The 20,148-nt window shown below is 50.5% G+C and overlaps 1 protein-coding gene across 1 annotated transcript in view; it reads right to left on the bottom strand.

The window, feature by feature from the left end:
• Positions 1–19,797, bottom strand: part of LOC114282126 (putative disease resistance protein At4g19050) — a 121,196-nt gene extending 101,399 nt beyond the window's left edge. The window contains exon 1 of the mRNA XM_082890148.1: positions 19,598–19,797. Within this exon, the coding sequence (XP_082746274.1) occupies positions 19,598–19,797 (200 nt within the window). The remainder of the gene's footprint in view (positions 1–19,597) is intronic.
• Positions 19,798–20,148: the final 351 nt, after the last annotated feature.

Here is a 20,148-nt window from a genome sequence, read left to right as displayed (position 1 = left end):
GGCCAAATTAAGCCTCCAGATTCGGAGACCCATTGGTGCATGTCACATTTGGGCAGATTAAGCCTCCAGATTCGAAACGCCCTTCGTGGATATCACGATTGGGCAAATTAAGTCTCCTAATTCGGAGCCCCAATGGTACATGTCACCTTTGGGATGATTAAGCCTCCAGATTCGGAGCGCCCTTCGTGGATATCACGATTGGCCATATTAAGTCTCCAGATTCAGAGCCCCATTGGAGCATGTCACCTTTGGGACGATTAAGCCTTGGATTTGGAGCAGCCTTCGTGGATGTCACGATTGGCCAAATTAAGCCTTCGGATTCGAAGCCCCATCGGTGCATGTCACCTTTGGGCCGATTAAGCCTCTGGTTTCGGAGCACCTTTCGTGGATATCACGATCGGCCAAATTAAGTCTCTGGAATCGGAGCCCCATTGGTGCATGTCACCTTTGGGCCAATTAAGAGTCCAGATACGGAGGGCCCTTCTTGGATATCCCGGTTATCCAAATTAACTCTCCAGATTCGGAGCCCCATTGGTGCATTTGACATTTGCGCCCATTAAGCCTCCGTATTCGGAGTGCCCGTCGTAGATATCATGATTGGCCAAATTAAGTCTCCGGATTCGGAGTCCCATTAGTGCATTTCACCTTTGGGTCGATCAAGCCTCCGGATTCGGAGCGCCTTTCGTGGATATCACGATCGGCCAAATTAAGCCCTGGAATCGGAGCCCCATTGATGCATGTCACCTTTGGGCCCATTAAGAGTCCCGATTCGGAGTGCCCTTCTTGGATATCACGATTATCCAAATTAAGTCTCCGGATTCGGAGCCCCATTGGTGAATTTCCACTTTGGGCAGATTAAACCTCCGGATTCGGAGCGCCCTTCATGGATATCATGATTGGCCAAATTAAGCCTCCGGATTAAGAGCCCCATTGGTGCAGGTCACCTTTCGGCCGATGATGCCTCCGTATTCGGAGCGCCCGTCGTGGATATCACGATCGGCCAAATAAAGCCTCCGGATTCGAAGCCCCATTAGTGCATGTCACATTTGGGCCGCTTAAGCCTCTGGATTCGGAGCGCCCTTCATGGATATCACGATCGGCCAAATTAAGCCTCCGGATTCGTAGTTCCACTGGTGCATGTCACCTTTGGGTCGATCTAGCCTCCGGATTTGGAACGCCGTTCGTGGATATCATGATCGGCCAAATTAAGTGTCTGGAATCGGAGCCCCAATGGTGCATGTCACCTTTGGGCCAATTGAGAGTCCGGATTCGGAGTGCCCTTCTTGGATATCATGATTAACCAAATTAAGTCTCCGGATTCGGAGCCCCATTGCTGCTGGTAACCTTTGGGCCTATTAAGCCTCCGGATTTGGAGTGCCCTTCGCGGATATCCGGATCGGCCAAATTAAGTCTCCGGATTCGGAGTCCCATTGGTGCGTGTCACCTTTGGGCCGTTTAAGCCTCCAGATTCGAAACGCCCTTCGCGGATATCACGATTGGCCAAATTAAGTCTCCTAATTCGGTGCCCCAATGCTACATGTCACCTTTGGGACGATTAAGCCTCCAGATTCGGAGCGCCGTTCGTGGATATCACGATTGGCCATATTATGTCTCCAGATTCGGAGCCCCATTGGTGCATGTCATCTTTGGGACGATTAAGCCTCCGGATTTGGAGCGCCCTTCGTGGATGTCACGATTGGCCAAATTAAGCCTTCGGATTCGAAGCCCCATTGGTGCATGTCACCTTTGGGCCGATTAAGCCTCTGGATTCGGAGCGCCTTTCGTGGATATCACGATCGGCCAAATTAAGTCTCTAGAATCGGAGCCCTATTGGTGCATGTCACCTTTGGGCCAATTAAGAGTCCGGATTCAGAGTGCCCTTCTTGGATATCCCGGTTACCCAAATTAAGTCTCCAAATTTGGAGCCCTATTGGTGCATTTCACATTTGGGCCCATTAAGCCTCCGTATTCGGAGTGCCCGTCGTGGATATCATGGTTGGCCAAATTAAGTCTCTGGATTCAGAGTCCCATTAGTGCATGTCACCTTTGGGTCAATCAAGCCTCCAGATTCGGAGCGCCTTTCGTGGATATCATGATCGGCCAAATTAAGTCCCTGGAGTCGGAGCCCCATTGATGCATGTCACCTTTGGGCCCATTAAGAGTCCAGATTCGGAGTGCCCTTCTTGGATATCATGATTAACCAAATTAAGTGTCCGGATTCGGAGCCCCATTGGTGCATTTCCACTTTGGGCAGATTAAGCCTCCGGATTCGGAACGTCCTTCGTGGATATCATGATTGGCCAAATTAAGCCTCCAGATTCGGAGCCCCATTGGTGCATGTCACGTTTGGGCCGATTAAGCCTCCTGATTCGGAGCGCCCTTCGTGGATATCATGATTGGCCATATTAAGTCTCCAGATTCGGAGCCCCATTGGTGCATGTCACCTTTGGGACGATTAAGCCTCCAGATTTGGAGCGCCCTTCATGGATGTCACGATTGGCCAAATTAAGCCTTCGGATTCGGAGCCCCATTGGTGGATGTCACCTTTGGACCGATTAAGCCTCCAGATTCGTATCGCCTTTAGTGGATATCACGATCGGGCAAATTAAGTCTCTGGAATCGGAGCCCCAATGGTGCATGTCACCTTTGGGCCGATTAAGCTTCCAGATTTGGAGTGCCCTTCGTGGATATCACGATCGGCCAAATTAAGTCTCCGGATTCGGAGCCCCATTGGTGCATGTCCCCTTTGGGCCGATTACGACTCTGGATTCGAAGCGCCCTTCTTGGATATCGCGATTGGAAAAATCAAGCCTTCGGATTCGGAGCCCCATTGTGCATGTCACCTTTGGACCGATTACGGCTCTGGATTTGGAGCGCCCTGCATGGATATCATGATTGGCCAAATTAAGCCTCCGGAATCGGAGCCCCATTGTTGCATGTCACCTTTGGGCTGATTAAATGTCCGGATTGAAAGGGCCCTTCTTGGATATCACGATTAACAAAATTAAGCCTCTGGATTCGGAGCCCCATTGGTGCACGTCAGCATTGGGCCGATTAAGCCTTTCAGATTCGGAGCACCCTTCGTGGATATCACGTTTGGTCAAATTAAATCTCCAGATTTGAAGCCCCAATGGTGCAGGTCTCCCTTGAGACGATTAGGCCTCCGGATTCTGAGGGCCCTTTGTGAATGTCACGATTGGCCAAATTATGCCTCCGGATTTGGAGCCCTATTGGTGCATGTCACCTTTGGGCAGATTAAGCCTCCGGATTTGGAGCGCCCTTTATAGATCTCACGATTGGCCAAATTAAGACTCCGGATTCAGAGCCCCATTGGTGCAGGTCATCTTTGGGCCGATTAAGCCTCCGTATTCGGAGCGCCCGTCGTCGATATCACGATCGGCTAAATTAAGCCTCCAGATTCGGAGCCCCATTAGTGCATGTCACATTTGGACCGATTAAGCCTCTGGATTCGGAGCGCCCGTCGTGGATATCACGATCGGCCAAATTAAGCCTCCGGATTCGGAGTTCCATTAGTGCATGTCACCTTTGGGTCGATCAAGCCTCCGGATTTGGAGCACCGTTCGTGGATATCACGATCGGCCGAATTAAGTGTTTGGAATCGGAGCCCCATTGGTGGATGTCACCTTCAGGCCAATTAAGAGTCCGGATTCGGAGTGCCCTTCTTGGATATCATGATTAACCAAATTAAGTCTCCGAATTCGGAGCCCCATTGGTGCTGGTAACCTTTGGGCCAATGAAGCCTCCGGATTCGGAGTGCCCTTCGCGGATATCAGGATCGGCCAAATTAAGTCTCCGGATTCGGAGTCCCATTGGTGCATGTCACCTTTGGGCCGATTAGGACTCTTGATTCGGTGCGCTCTTCGTGGATATCCCGATTGGCCAAATTAAGCCTCCGGATTCGGAGCCCCATTTGTGAATGTCACCTTTGGACCGATTAGGCCTCCAGATTCGGAGCGCTCTTCCTGGATATCATGATTGGCCATATTAAGTTTCCGGATTCAAAGTCCCATTGGTGCATGTCGCCTTTGGGCCGATTAAGCCTCTGGATTCGGAGCGCCCTTCGTGGATATCACGATTGGCCAAATTAAGCCTCCGAATTCGGAGCCCCATTGGTGCATGTCACCTTTGGGCAGATTAAGCCTCCGAATTCAGAGCACCCTTCGTGGATATCACGATCGGTCAATATTTAAGCCTCCAGATTCGGGGCCCCATTGGTGCATGTCACCTTTGGGCCGATTAAGCCTCCAGATTCGGAGCACACTTTGTGGACATCACAATTGGCCAAATTAGCCTCCGGATTCGGAGCCCCAATGGTGCTTGTCACCTTTGGGCCGATTAAGCCTCTGGATTCAGAGCGCCCTTTGTGGATGTCACGATTGGCCAAATTAGGCCTTCGGATTTGGAATCCCATTGGTGCACGTCACCTTGGGCCGATTAAGCCTCCGGATTCGGAGCGCCCATCGTGGATATCACGATCGGCCCACTTAGGCCTCCGAATTCAGAGCCCTATTGGTGCATGTCACCTTTGGGCCAATATTTAGGCCTCCGGATGAAGAGCCCAATTGGAGCATATCACCTTTGGGCCGATTATGCCTCTAGATTCGGAGCGCCCTCTGTGGATATCACGATTGGCCAAATTAAGCCTCCGGATTCGGAGCCCCATTGGTGCATGTCCCTTTTGGGCCGATTAAGACTCTAGATTTGGAACGCCCTTCGTGGATATCACGATTGGCAAAATTAAGCCTCCGGATTCGGAGCCCCATTGGTGCATGTCACCTTTGGGCCGATTAAGCCTCCGGATTCGGAGAGCCCTTCTTGGATTTCACGATTAACAAAATTAAGCCTCCGTATTCGGAGCCCCATTGGTGCTTGTCACCATTGGGCCGATTAAGCCTCTAGATTCGGAGCGCCCTTCGTAGATATCACGATTGCTCAAATTAAGTCTCCAGATTCGGAGCCCCAATGGTTCATGTCACCTTTGGGACGATTAAGCCTCCGGATTTGGGGAGCCCTTCGTGGATGTCACGATTGGCCAAATTAAGCCTCCGGATTCGGAGCCCCATTGGTGCATGTCACCTTTGGGCCGATTAAGCCTCCGGATTTGGAGTGCCCCCTGTGGATATCACGATTGGCCGAATTAAGCCTCCGGATTCAGAGACCCATTGGTGCATGTTACCCTTGGGCATATTAATCCACCGGATTCGGAGCGCCCATTGTAGATATCACGATTGGCCATATTTAGCCTCCGGATTGGAAGCCCCATTGGTGCACCTCACCTATGGGGCGATTAAGCCTCTGGATTCGGAGCGCCCTTCGTGCATATCAGGATTGGCCAAATTAAGCCTTCGGATTGGGAGCCCCATTGGTGCAGGTCACCTTTGGGCCGATTAAGCCTTCGGATTCGGAGCGACCGTCGTACATATCACAATTGGCCAAATTCAGCCTCCGGATTCAAAGCCCTATTAGTGCATGCCACCTTTGGGCCTATTAAGCTCCCGGATTCGGAGCGCCCTTCGTGGATATCATGATTCGCCAAATCAAGCCTCTGGATTCGGAGTCCCATTGGTGCATGTCACCTTTGGGTCGATCAAGCCTCCGGATTCGGAGCGCCGTTCGTGGATATCACGATCTGCCAAATTGAGTCACTGGAATCGGAGCCCCTTTGGTGCATGTCTCCTTTGGGCCAATTAAGAGTCCAGATTCGTAGTGCCGTTCTTGGATATCACGATTAACCAAATTAAGCCTCCGAATTTGGAGCCACATTGGTGCATGTCACCTTTGGGCCGATTAAGCCTCCAGATTCAGAGTGCCCTTCGTGGATATCACGATTGGCCAAACTAAGTCTCCGGATTCGGAGCCCCAATGGTGCATGTCACATTTGGGATGATTAACCCTCCGGATTCGGAGCGCCCATCGTGGATATCACGATTGGCCATATTAAGTCTCCAGATTCGGAGCCCCATTGGTGCATGTCACCTTCGGGACGATTAAGCCTCCGGATTTGGAGCGTCCTTCGTGGATGTAACGATTGGCCAAATTAAGCCTTCGGATTCGGAGCCCCATTGGTGCATGTCACCTTTGAGCCGATTAAGCTTCCGGATTCGGAGTGCACTTCGTGGATATCACGATCGGCCAAATTAAGTCTCCGGATTCGGAGCCCCATTAGTGCATGTCCCCTTGGGGCCGATTAAGACTCTGGATTCGGAGCGGCGTTCGTGGATATCACGATTGGCAAAATTAAGCATCCGGATTCGGAGCCCCATTGGTGCATGTCACCTTTGGGCCGATTAAGCCTCCGGATTCGGAGCGCCCTGCGTGGATATCACGATTGGCCAAATTAAGCCTTCGGAATCGGAGCCCCATTGTTGCAAGTCACCTTTGCGCTGATTAAATGTCCGAATTCGGAGGACCCTTCTTGGATATCACAACAAAATTAAATCTCTGGATTCGGAGCCCCATTGGTGGACGTCACCATTGGGCCGATTAAGCCTTTCAAATTCGGAGATCCCTTCGTGGATGTCACGATTGGTCAAATTAAGCCATCAGATTCGGAGCCCCAATGGTGTATGTCACCCTTGGGACGATTAAGCCTCCGGATTCGGAGGGCCCTTCGTGAATGTCACGATTGGCCAAATTATGCCTCCGGATTTGGAGCCCCATTGGTGCATGTCACCTTTGGGCAGATTAAGCCTCCGGATTTGGAGCGACCTTTATGGATATCACGATTGGCCAAATTAAGACTCCGGATTCAGAGCCCCATTGGTGCAGGTCACCTTTGGGCCGATTAAGCCTCCGTATTCGGAGCGCCCGTCGTGAATATCACGATTGGCCAAATTAAGCCTCCGGATTCGGAGCCCCATTAGTGCATGTCACATTTGGGCCGATTAATCCTCCGGATTCGGAGCACCTTTCGTGGATATCACGATTGGCCAAATTAAGCCTCCGGATTCGGAGTTCCATTGGTGCATGTCACCTTTAGGTCGATCAAGCCTTCGGATTCAGAGCGCCGTTCGTGGATATCACGATCGGCCAAATTAAGTCTGTGGAATCGGAGCCCCATTGGTGCATGTCACCTTTGGGCCAATTAAGAGTCCGGATTCGGAGTGCCTTTCTTGGATATCATGATTAACCAAATTAAGTCTCCGGATTCGGAGCCCCATTGGTGCTGGTCACCTTTGGGCCGATTAAGCCTCTGTATTCGGAGTGCCCATCGTGGATATCAGGATCGGCCAAATTAAGACTCCAGATTCGGAGTCCCATTGGTGCATGTCACCTTTGGGCCGATTAGGACTCCTGATTCACTGCGCTCTTGGTGGATATCACGATTGGCCAAATTAAGCCTCCGGATTCGGAGCCCCATTGGTGCATGTCACCTTTGGGCTGATTAGGCCTCCAGATTCGGAGCGCTCTTCCTGGATATCACGATTGGCCATATTAAGTCTCCGGATTCAATGTCCCATTGGTGCATGTCAACTTTGGGCCGATTAAGCCTCTGGATTCGGAGCGCCCTTCGTGGATATCACGATTGGCCAAATTAAGCCTCCGGATTCGGAGCCCCACTGGTGCTTGTCACCTTTGGGCAGATTAAGCCTCCGAATTCAGAGCGCCCTACGTGAATATCACAATCGGCCAATATTTAAGCCTCCAGATTCGGGGCCCCATTGGTGCATGTCACCTTTGGGCCGATTAAGCCTCCAGATTCGGAGCACACTTTGTGGATATCACGATTGGCCAAATTAAGCCTCTGGATTCAGAGCCCCAATGGTACATGTCACCTTTGGGCCGATTAAACCTCTGGATTCGGAGCGCCCTTCGTGGATATCACGAATGGCCAAATTAGGCCTCCGGATTTGGAACCCCATTGGTGCACGTCACCATCGGCCGATTAAGCCTCCGGATTCGGAGCGCCTATCGTGGATATCACGATCGGCCAACTAAGGCCTCCGAATTCAAAGCCCATTGGTGCATGTCACCATTGGGCCAATATTTAGGCATCCGGATTAAGAGCCCAATTGGTGCATGTCACCTTTGGGCCGGTTATGCCTCCGGATTCGGAGCGCCCTTTGTGGATATCACGATTGGCCAAATTAAGCCTCCGGATTCGCAGCCCCATTGGTGCATGTCACCTTTGGGCCGATTATGCCTCCAGATTCGGAGCGCCCTTTGTGGATATCACGATTGGCCAAATTAAGCCTCCGGATTCGGAGCCCCATTAGTGCATGTCCCTTTTGGGCCGATTAAGACTCTGGATTCGGAACGCCCTTCGTGGATATCTCGATTGGCAAAATTAAGCCCCGGGATTCGGAGCCCCATTGGTGCATTTCACCTTTGGGCCGATTAAGCCTTTGGATTCAGAGTGCCCTTCGTGGATATCGCGATTGGCCAAATTAAGCCTCTGGATTCGGAGTCCCATTGGTGCATGTCACCTTTGGGTCGATCAAGCCTCCGGATTCGGAGCGCCTTTCGTGGATATCACGATCGGCCAAATTAATTCTCTAGAATCGGAGCCCCTTTAGTGCATGTCACCTTTTGGCCCATTAAGAGTCCAGATTCGGAGTGCCCTTCTTGGATATCACGATTAACAAAATTAAGTTTTCAGATTCGAAGCCCTATTGGTGCATTTCACCTTTAGGCCGATTAAGCCTTCGGATTCAGAGCGCCCTTCGTGGATATCAGGAATGGCCAAATTAATCCTCCGGATTCGGAGCCCCATTGTTGCATGTCACCTTTGGGACGATTAAGCCTCCAGAATCGGAGTGCCCTTCGTGGATATCACGATTGGCCATATTAAGTCTCCAGATTCGGAGCCCCATTGGTGCATGTCACCTTTGGGCTGATTGAGCCACCATATTTGTAGAGCCCATCGTGGATGTCACGATTGGCCAAATAAAGCCTTCGGATTCGGAACCCCATTGGTGCAAGTCAACTTTGGGCCAATTAAGCCTCCGGATTCGGAGCGCCATACGTGGATATCCCGATTGGCCAAACTAAGCCCTGGGATTTAGAGCACCTTGGGTGCATGTCACCTTTGGCCCGATTAAGCTTCCAGCTTCGGAGTGCCCTTCGTGGATATCACGATCGGCCAAATTAAGTCTCTGGATTCGGAGCCCCAATGGTGCATGTCCCTTTTGGGCCGATTAGGCCTCTGGATTCGGAGTGCCCCTCGTGGATATGACGATTGGCCAAATTAGGCCTCCGGATTCGGAGCTACATTGGTGCATGTCAGCTTTGTGCCGATTAAGCCTCCGAATTCGGTACGCCCTCCGTGGATATCACGATTAGCGAAATTAAGCCTCCGGATTCGGAGGGCACTTCTTGGAAATCACGATTAACAAAATTAAGCCTCCGGATTCGGAGCCCCATTGGTGCATGTCACCATTGGGCCGATTAAGACTCCAGATTCGGAGCGCCCTTCGTGGATATCCCGATTGGTTAGATTAAGTCTACAGATTCGGAGCCCAAGTGTTGCATGTCTCCTTTGGGACGATCAAGCTTTCAGATTCGAAGTGCCGTTCGTGTATACCAAGATCGGCCAAATTAAGTCTCTGGAATCGGAGCCCCATTGGTGCATGTCACCTTTGGGCCAATTAAGAGTCCGGATTCGAAGTGCCCTTCTTGGATATCACGATTAACCAAATTAACCCTCCGAATTTGGAGCCCCATTGGTGCATGTCACCTTTGGGCCGATTAAGCGTCCTGATTCAAAACGCCCTTCGTGGATATCACGATTGGCCAAATTAAGTCTCTTAATTCGGAGCCCCGATGGTGCATGTCACCTTTGGGATGATTCAGCCTCCGGATTCGGAGCGACCTTCGTGGATATCACGGTTGGCCATATTAAGTCTCCAGATTCGGAGCCCCATTGGTGCATGTCACCTTTGGCCAGATTAAGCCTCCGAATTCAGAGCACCCTTCATAGATATCACGACCGGCCAATATTTAAGCCTCCAGATTCGGGGCCCCATTGGTGCATGTCACCTTTGGGCCGATTAAGCCTCCAGATTCGGAGCACACTTTGTGGATATCACGATTGGTCAAATTAAGCCACTGGATTCGGAGCCCCAATGGTGCTTGTCACCTTTGGGCCGATTAAGCCTCTGGATTTGGAGCGCCCTTCGTGGATATCACGATTGGCCAAATTAGGCCTCTGGATTTGGAATCCCATTGGTGCATGTCACCTTCGGCCGATTAAGCCTCCGGATTTGAAACGCCCTTCGTGGATATCACGATTGGCCATATTAAGTCTCCAAATTCGGAGCCCCATTGGTGCATGTCACCTTTGGGACGATTAAGCCTCCGAATTTCGAGCGCCCTTCGTGGATGTCACGATTGGTCAAATTAAGCCTTCGGATTCGAAGCCCCATTGGTGCACGTCACCGTTGGGCCGATTAAGCCTTTGGATTCGGAGCGCCTTTCGTGGATATCATGATCGGCCAAATTAAGTCTCTAGAATTGGAGCCCCATTGGTGCATGTCACCTTTGGGCCAATTAAGAGTTCAGATTCGGAGTGCCCTTCTTAGATATCCCGGTTAACCAAATTAAGTCTCCAGATTCGGAGCCCCATTGGTGCATTTCACATTTGGGCCCATTAAGCCTCTGTATTCGGAGTGCCTGTCGTGAATATCATGATTGGCCAAATTAAGTCTCCGGATTCGGAGTCCCATTGGTGCATGTCACCTTTGGGTCGATCAAGCCTCTGGATTCGGGGCGCCTTTCGTGGATATCACGATCGGCCAAATTAAGTCTCTGGAATTAGAGCCCCATTGATGCATGTCACATTTGGGCCCATTAAGAGTCCATATTCGGAGTGCCCTTCTTGGATATCACGATTAACCAAATTAAGTCTCCGGATTCGGAGCCCCATTGGTGCATTTCCCCTTTAGGTCGATTAAGCCTCCGGATTCGGAGCGCCCTTCGTGGATATCATGATTGGCCAAATTAAGCCTTCGGATTCGGAGCCCCATTGGTGCATGTCACCTTTGGGCCGATTAAACCTCCAGATTCGGAGCGCTCTTCGTGGATGTCATGGTTGGCCATATTAAGTCTCCAGATTTGGAGCCTCATTGGTGCATGTCACCTTTGGGACGATTAAGCCTCCGGATTTGGAGCGCCCTTCGTGGATGCCACGATTGGCCAAATCAAGCCTTCGGATTCGGAGCCCCATTGGTGCATGTCACCTTTGGGCCGATTAAGCCTCCAGATTCGGAGCGCCCTTCGTGGATGTCATGATTGGCCATATTAAGCCTCCAGATTTGGAGCCCCATTGGTGCATGTCACCTTTGGGACGATTAAGCCTCTAGATTTGGAGCACCCTTCGTGGATGTCACGATTGGCCAAATTAAGCCTTCGGATTCGGAGCCCCAATGGTGGATGTCACCCTTGGGCTGATTAAGCCTCCGAATTCGGATCGCCTTTAGAGGATATCACGATCGGGCAAATTAAGTCTCTGGAATCGGAGACCCATTGGTGCATGTCACCTTTGGGACGATTAAGCTTCCAGATTCAGAGTGCCCTTCGTGGATATCACGATCGGCCAAATTAAGTCTCCGGATTCGGAGCCCCATTAGTGCATGTCCCCTTTGGGCCGATTAAGACTCTGGATTCGAAGCGGCGTTCGTGGATGTCACGATTGGCAAAATTAAGCCTCCGGATTCGGAGCCCCATTGGTGCATGTCACCTTTGGGCCGATTAAGCCTCCAGATTCGGAGCGCCCTGCGTGGATATCACGATTGGCCAAATTAAGCCTCCGGAATCGGAGCCCTATTGTTGCAAGTCACCTTTGGGCTGCTTAAATGTCCGGATTCGGAGGGCCCTTCTTGGATATCACAACAAAATTAAGTCTCTGGATTCGGAGCCCGTTGGTGGACGTCACCATTGGGCCGATTAAGCCTTTCAGATTCGGAGCACCCTTCGTGGATATCACGATTGGTCAAATTAAGCCTCCAGATTCGGAGCCCCAATGGTGCATGTCACCCTTGGGACGATTAAGCCTCCGGATTCGGAGGGCCCTTCGTGAATGTCACGATTGGCGAAATTATGCCTCCGGATTTGGAGCCCCATTGGTGCATGTCACCTTTGGGCAGATTAAGCCTCCGGATTTGGAGCGCCCTTTATGGATATCACAATTGGCCAAATTAAGCCTCCCGATTCAGAGCCCCATTGGTGCAGGTCACCTTTGGGCCGATTAAGCCTCCGTATTCAGAGCGCCCATCGTGAATATCACGATTGGCCAAATTAAGCGTCCGGATTCGGAGCCCCATTAGTGCATGTCACATTTGGGCCGATTAATCCTCAGGATTCGGAGCACCCTTCGTGGATATCATGATTGGCCAAATTAAGCCTCCGGATTCGGAGTTCCATTGGTGAATGTCACCTTTAGGTCGATCAAGCCTTCGGATTCGGAGCGCCGTTCGTGGATATCACGATCGGCCAAATTATGTCTCTGGAATCGGAGCCCCATTGGTGCATTTCACCTTTGGGCCAATTAAAAGTCCGGATTCGGAGTGCCTTTCTTGGATATCATGATTAACCAAATTAAGTCTCCGGATTCGGAGCCCCATTGGTGCTGGTCACCTTTGGGCCGATTAAGCTTCCATATTCGGAGTGCCCATCGTGGATATCAGGATCGGCCAAATTAAGTCTCCAGATTCGGAGTCCCATTGGTGCAAGTCACCTTTGGGCCGATTAGGACTGCTGATTCAGTGCGCTCTTGATGGATATCACGATTGGCCAAATTAAGCCTCCGGATTCGGAGCCCCATTGGTACATGTCACCTTTGGGCCGATTAGGCCTCCAGATTCGGAGCGCTCTTCCTGGATATCACGATTAGCCATATTAAGTCTCCAGATTCAAAGTCCCATTGGTGCATGTCAACTTTGGGCCGATTAAGCCTCTGGATTCGGAGCGCCCTTCGTGGATATCACGATTGGCCAAATTAAGCCTCCGAATTCGGAGCCCCACTGGTGTATGTCACCTTTGGGCAGATTAAGCCTCCGAATTCAGAGCGACCTTCGTGGATATCACGATCGGCCAATATTTAAGCCTCCAGATTTGGGGCCCCATTGGTGCATGTCACCTTTGGGCCGATTAAGCCTCCAGATTCGGAGCACACTTTGTGGATATCACGATTGGCCAAATTAAGCCTTCGGATTTGGAGCCCCAATGGTGCATGTCACCTTTGGGCCAATTAAACCTCTGGATTCGGGGCGCCCGTCGTGGATATCACGATTGGCCAAATTAGGCCTCCGGATTTGGAACCCCATTGGTGCACGTCACCTTGGGCCGATTAAGCCTACGGATTCGGAGCGCCTATCGTGGATATCACGATCGGCCAACTTAGGCCTCCGAATTCAAAGCCCCATTGGTGCATGTCACCTTTGGGCCAATATTTAGGCCTCCGGATTAGGAGCCCAATTGGTGCATGTCACCTTTGGGCCGATTATGCCTCCGGATTCGGAGCGCCCTTTGTGGATATCACGATTGGCCAAATTAAGCCTCCGGATTCGGAGCCCCATTGGTGCATGTCACCTTTGGGCCGATTATGCCACCGAATTCAAAGCGCCCTTCGTGGATATCACGATCGCCCAAATTAAGTCTCTGGATTCGGAGCCCCATTATTGCATGTCACCTTTGGACCGATTAAGCCTCAAGATTCGGAGTGCCCTCCATGGATATTACGATTTGCCAAACTAAGCCTCGGGATTCGGAGCCCCATTGGTGCTTGTCACCTTTTGGCCGATTAAGCTTTCGGATTTGGAGCGCCCTTCGTGGATATCACGATCGGCCAAATTAAGTCTCTGGATTCGGGGCCCCATTGGTGCATGTCACCTTTGGGCCGATTAAACCTCTGGATTCGGAGCCCCATTGGTGCATGTCGCCTTTGGGCCGATTAAGCTTCAGGATTCAGAGCACCCTTCGTGGATATCTCGATCGGCCAAATTAAGTCTTCGGATTCGAAGCCCCACTGGTGCATGTCTCTTTTGGGCCGATTAAGCCTCCAGATTCGGAGCCCCAATGGTGCGTGTCCCCTTTGGGCCGATTAGGCCTCCCGATTCGAAACGCCCTTCGTGGATATCACGATTGGCCAAATTTAGTCTCCGGATTCGGATCCCCAATGGTTCATGTCACCTTTGGGATGATTAAGCCTCCGGATTCTGAGTGCCCTTCGTGGATGTTATGATTGGCCAAATTAAGCCTCCGGATTCGGAGCCCCATTGGTGCATGTCACCCTTGGACCGATTAAGCCTCCGGATTTGGATTGCCTTCCGTGGATATCATGATTGGCCAAATTAAGCCTCCGGATTCAGAGCCCCATTGGTGCATGTCACCTTTAGGCCGATTAAGCCTCTAGATTCGGAGTGCCCTTCGTGGTTATCACGATTGGCCAAATTAAGCCTCCGGATTCGAAGTGCGCTTCATAGATATCACGATTGGCCAAATTAAGCTTCCGAATTTGGTGCCCCATTGGTGCATGTCACATTTGGGCCGATTAAGCCTCCAGATTCAAACCGCCCTCAGTGGATATCACGATTGGCAAAATTAAGCCTCCGGATTCGACGCCCCGTTGGTGCATGTCACCGTTGGGCCGATTAAGCCTCCAGATTTGGAGCGCCCTTCGTGGATATCACGATTGGCCAAATTAAACCTCCGGATTGGGAGCCCCATTGGTGCATGTGACCATTAGGACGATTAAGCCTCCGAATTTGGAGCGCCAACGATTAGCCAAATTAGGCCTCCGGATTCGGAGTCCCATTGGTGCATGTCACCTTTGGGCCGATTAAGCCTCTAGATTCAGAGCGCCCTTCATGGATATCATGATTGGCCAAATTTAGTCTCCGGATTCGGATCCCCAATGGTTCATGTCACCTTTGGGATGATTAAGCCTCCGGATTCTGAGTGCCCTTCGTGGATGTTATGATTGGCCAAATTAAGCCTCCGGATTCGGAGCCCCATTGGTGCATGTCACCCTTGGGCCGATTAAGCCTCCGGATTTGGAGTGCCTTCCGTGGATATCACGATTGGCCAAATTAAGCCTCCGGATTCAGCGCCCCATTGGTGCATGTCACCTTTAGGCCGATTAAGCCTCTAGATTCGAAGCGCCCTTCGTGGTTATCACGATTGGCCAAATTAAGCCTCCGGATTCGAAGTGCGCTTCATGGATATCACGATTGGCCAAATTAAGCCTCCGAATTCGGTGCCCCATTGATGTATGTCACATTTGGGCCGATTAAGCCTCCAGATTCAAAGCGCCCTCAGTGGATATCACGATTGGCCAAATTAAGCCTCCGGATTCGACGCCCCGTTGGTGCATGTCACCGTTGGGCCGATTAAGCCTCCAGATTCGGAGCGCCCTTCGTGGATATCACGGTTGGCCAAATTAAGCCTCCGGATTGGGAGCCCCATTGGTGCATGTGACCTTTAGGACGATTAAGCCTCCGAATTTGGAGCGCCCACGATTGGCCAAATTAGGCCTCCGGATTCGGAGTCCCATTGGTGCATGTCACCTTTGGGCCGATTAAGCCTCTGGATTCAGAGCGCCCTTCATGGATATCACGATTGGCCAAATTTAGTCTCCGGATTCGGATCCCCAATGGTTCATGTCACCTTTGGGATGATTAAGCCTCCGGATTCTGAGTGCCCTTCGTGGATGTTATGATTGGCCAAATTAAGCCTCCGGATTCGGAGCCCCATTGGTGCATGTCACCCTTGGGCCGATTAAGCCTCCAGATTTGGAGTGCCTTCCGTGGATATCACGATTGGCCAAATTAAGCCGCCGGATTCAGAGCCCCATTGGTGCATGTCACCTTTAGGCCGATTAAGCCTCTAGATTCAGAGCGCCCTTCGTGGTTATCACGATTGGCCAAATTAAGCCTCCGGATTCGAAGTGCGCTTCATGGATATCACGATTGGCCAAATTAAGCCTCCGAATTCGGTGCCCCATTGGTGCATGTCACATTTGGGCTGATTAAGCCTCCAGATTCAAAGCGCCTTCAGTGGATATCACGATTGGCAAAATTAAGCCTCCGGATTCGACGCCCCGTTGGTGCATGTCACCGTTGGGCCGATTAAGCCTCCAGATTCGGAGCGCCCTTCGTGGATATCACGATTGGCCAAATTAAGCCTCCGGATTGGGAGCCCCATTGGTGCATGTCACCTTTAGGACAATTAAGCCTCTGAATTTGGAGCGCCCACGATTAGCCAAATTAGGCCTCCGGATTCGGAGTCCCATTGGTGCATGTCACCTTTGGGCCGATTAAGCCTCTGAATTCAGAGCACCCTTCATGGATATCACGTTGGCCAAATTAAGCTTCTGGATTCGGAGCCCCATTGGTGCATGTAACCTTCGGGCTGATTGAGCCTCCGAATTCGGAGCGCCCTTCGTGGATATCACGATTGACCAATATTTAAGCCTCCGAATTCGGAGCCCCAATGGTTTATGTCACCTTTGGGTCGATTAAGCCTCTGGATTCGGGGCGCCCTTTATGGATATCACGATTGGCCAAATTAAGCCTCCGGTTTCGGAGCCCCATTGGTGCATGTCACCTTTGGGGCGATTAAGCCTCCGGATTCAGAGCGCCATTCGTGGATATCACAATTGGCCAAATTAGGCCTCCGGATTTGGAGCCCCATTGGTGCACGTCACCTTTGGGCCGATTAAGCCTCCGAATTCAGAGCACCCTCCATGGATATCACGATTGGCCAAATTAAGCCTCCGCATTCGGAGCCCCATTGGTGCATGTCACCTTTGGGCCAATTAAGCCTCCAGATTCGGAGCGCGCTTCGTGGATATCATGATTTGCCAATATTTAGGCCTCCGGATTCGAAGCCCCATTGGTCCACGTCACCTTTGGGCCGATTAAGCCTCCGGATTCGGAACACCCTTCGTGGATATCACAATTGGCCAAATTAAGCCTCGGGATTCGGAGCCCCATTGGTGCATGTCAGCTTTGGGCCGATTGAGCCTCTAGAGTCGGAGCACCCTTCGTGGATATCACGATTAGCAAATATTTAAGTCTCCGAATTCGGGGTCCCATCCGTGCATGGCACTTGTGGGTCGAATAAGACCCTGGATTTGGAGTGCCCTTCGTAGATAGAAAGCCTTCAAATTCGGAGCTAGAGCTGTGCATAACACGTTCGGATTCGGCGAGCCGTACACGAAAGTTGAAGCATACAATATTCAAAGTGAGATGCTTCATTAAGTTGAGCTGGCGAAGACCATATACGCGTTGAAGCATATGAACATTCAAAATAAAACGCTTGATTAAATTTAGCCGGCGCAAACTGCATATACAAGTTTAAGCATGCAAACATTCAAAATGCATCGCAAACATTTAAAATGAAATATTTTTTTAAATTAAACAATATAACCAATAAATAAATTTAGTTCAGTACATTGGAGCGTTTACAATACATTTAGTTCTATTCGGCGTCACCCTCGTTATCGCTCTTCTCAATTTCGAAACCGCCATAAGGAAAACGATGGCGTTGGTATAATGGTGACGCCAATTCAACTGCTACTTCTTAGAGAGCCTGTACGGCTTGGAGAGCCTTAATCCACCCGTGCCTAAAGCCCCAGTTCTCGCATCGGCAGACCTCCTCTGCGAGTTTCTCTCTGGTCTTGTCTATCTCGACTTTTCTGGCCATCGTGGAAGCCTTTTTCATAACCCATGGTCCTTGTATTTTCTATGGCAAACATGCTTGCTGTATCTCGATCGGCAATCGCATACCGTTGGGTCACTCTCTCCTCCACGATCGGGTTAGATTGACCTGCTGCACGCGGCTCGGTGGTTTGAGCCTTCCTAAGCTTCCTAAGCTCACGCTCAACTTTCTTTGCGCGAGCCTCCAAATTTCGAATTCGTTCGTCCTTCTTCTCTATTTCTCGCTGCGCGGCGCGCCGGCTCATGCCGACTTCATAGGCGGTATACAGCCCTTTCACCGCCCCATGGATGCCCTCCCAAAACACTTCGAAATCCTGTCGGCCAACCATCGACTGCTGGACTTCTGGTGGAAAAATCTGTCGCATGAATTCAACTGCTACACCTGGGTCGTTAACAATAGAATCCACCTCCGTCATCGGTTTATTCCCCACAAAAACTGCAAAACTCAATGGTTGCGGTGTCATGTCGGGCTCATTTCTCTGTCGCGGTTACGGGGAGCTTCCTCGTTGCTATTTTTCTTTTCGGGGTGATCTGCTTCGACGACTTAGGGGCTGACGTTTTTCACGTTCCCTGGACATCCTACCTGTCGTGCGTGTGGGCTCGCTGCTCGGATTCATTTCAATGTCTAGCTCAACCAATGTTCGTCCTTCTCCTCTACTGTTGAAGAACAGTCTATTTGGCATTCAGATTTATCTAACCTTCCGCAACAAGCTGGTCTAAATTGAGTCTGAACACGATAAGTGGAATCACTGGTGCGAAGAACCCACCCCATTTATTCCTAATGCGTGCAATGCCCCCGAGGCGACTTCATTAATGCTAAACTCCAAAAGCCCGATGCCGATCAGTTTATGCCGCAGCCACTCCATGAGATAATAATATTCGGCCTTTGGACCTCATGCACTCGCTGGGGCAGGGCCAGATTTATTAATTTGATCGGCCAAATATCAGAGCTCGATGTCGATCGATTTATGCCCCAGCCACTCCATGAAATAATAATATTCGTCTTTTGGACCTCATGCACTGGCTGGGGCAACGGCAGATTTATTAATCTGATCGACCAAATGTCAGAGTCCGATGCCGATCAATTTATGCCCCAGCCACTCCATGAGATAATAATATTCAGCCTTTGGACCTCATGCACTGGCTGAGGCACGGGCAGATTTATTAATCTGATCGGCCAAATATCAGAGCCCGATGCCGATCGATTTATGCCCCAGCCACTCCATGAGATAATAATATTCGGCCTTTGGACCTCATGCACTGGCTGGGGCAAAGGAAGATTTATTAATCTGATCGTCTAAATATCAAAGCTCGATGCTGATCGATTTATGCCCTAGCCACTCCATGAACTAATAATATTCGGCCTTTGGAGTTCATACGTTGGCCGGGGCAAGGGTAGATTTATTAATCTGATCGGCTATTCGACGATGGTAAAATTACTAAACTGCCTAATTATCTAATCGGCAAGTGCACATAAATGTTTTATCCATAGAAGCAAAAAGCAATACTATGCATCAATAGCAGAATTAAGCACAAGTAATAACAAAAAACAAAGGAAATTTTCATTAGTAAATTGGGCACATACTATGGTCATTTTACATGTGAAAACTACTAGATAAAAAGCTACAAGTTTGTAGGGAAATGCCTAGCAAAAACTTAAAAGCTGTAGCCATACATAAAAAACTACTAAACGAAAAGCTGTAACATTACATTCGAAATCCTTAAACAAAAATAACTATTGTCGCCCTAATCAATCCTCAGAGTCAGACTCCAGCAGCTCAATATCCACTTGCTCGTATGGAATCGACATAGCCAATGTCACATCAGTAGCAGCAAGGGCTTTGAGCCAGCCGTGTTTGAATCCCCGATTCTCTAATTTGGGGACTTCTTCCACATAATTTGCGAGGGCAGCACTTTACCCAGCCTCGTACGCCTTCGAAGCCTCAGAGTCGACTACTTCCTTCGCCGCCTTTGATTCTGCCAAGTCTACCTCAAGTTTGGCGATCTCCTCCTGGGCTAACTTGAGCGCAGCTTCGCTCGCCCTCTGCTCAGCGGCCAATCTGAGCTGGTCTGCATTCCTTGCCCTCTCCTTCTCGGCCTCGGCCCTTGCAGCTTCCATCTTCGCTCTCGCCGCTTTGAACTCAACCCGGCTCCTTTGGTACCCTCAAATTCAGATTCTAAACGGTCAATTCGTTTGATGGCGTCGTGCTGGCGATGGCCTATCTCAGCTATCCTTCCGACCGTCTGTAAAATAGGAGATTAAAACCAAAATATATGCATAAAAGGGAAAGGCAAGATCAAGATATTTACCAGAAGAGCCGATTGAGCGGCTAACGCTATTGCCAAAAGATCCGGCTCCGAGCGGAATGCCGCCTTGTCAGATGGCAATGAGACCGACGATGCCATGCTCAGCGCCACAGCTGGATCTTTCATAGCCAACGCATCAGAGGAGATCGACATGTTTTTATCT

The sequence above is a fragment of the Camellia sinensis genome, chromosome 10 (genome assembly GCF_055761805.1).
Source record: "Camellia sinensis isolate YWXY chromosome 10, ASM5576180v1, whole genome shotgun sequence".
Taxonomy (NCBI): Eukaryota; Viridiplantae; Streptophyta; class Magnoliopsida; order Ericales; family Theaceae; genus Camellia; species Camellia sinensis.
Note: the sequence above shows the minus strand (reverse complement) of the source record. Positions and strands in the feature narration are given on the sequence as shown.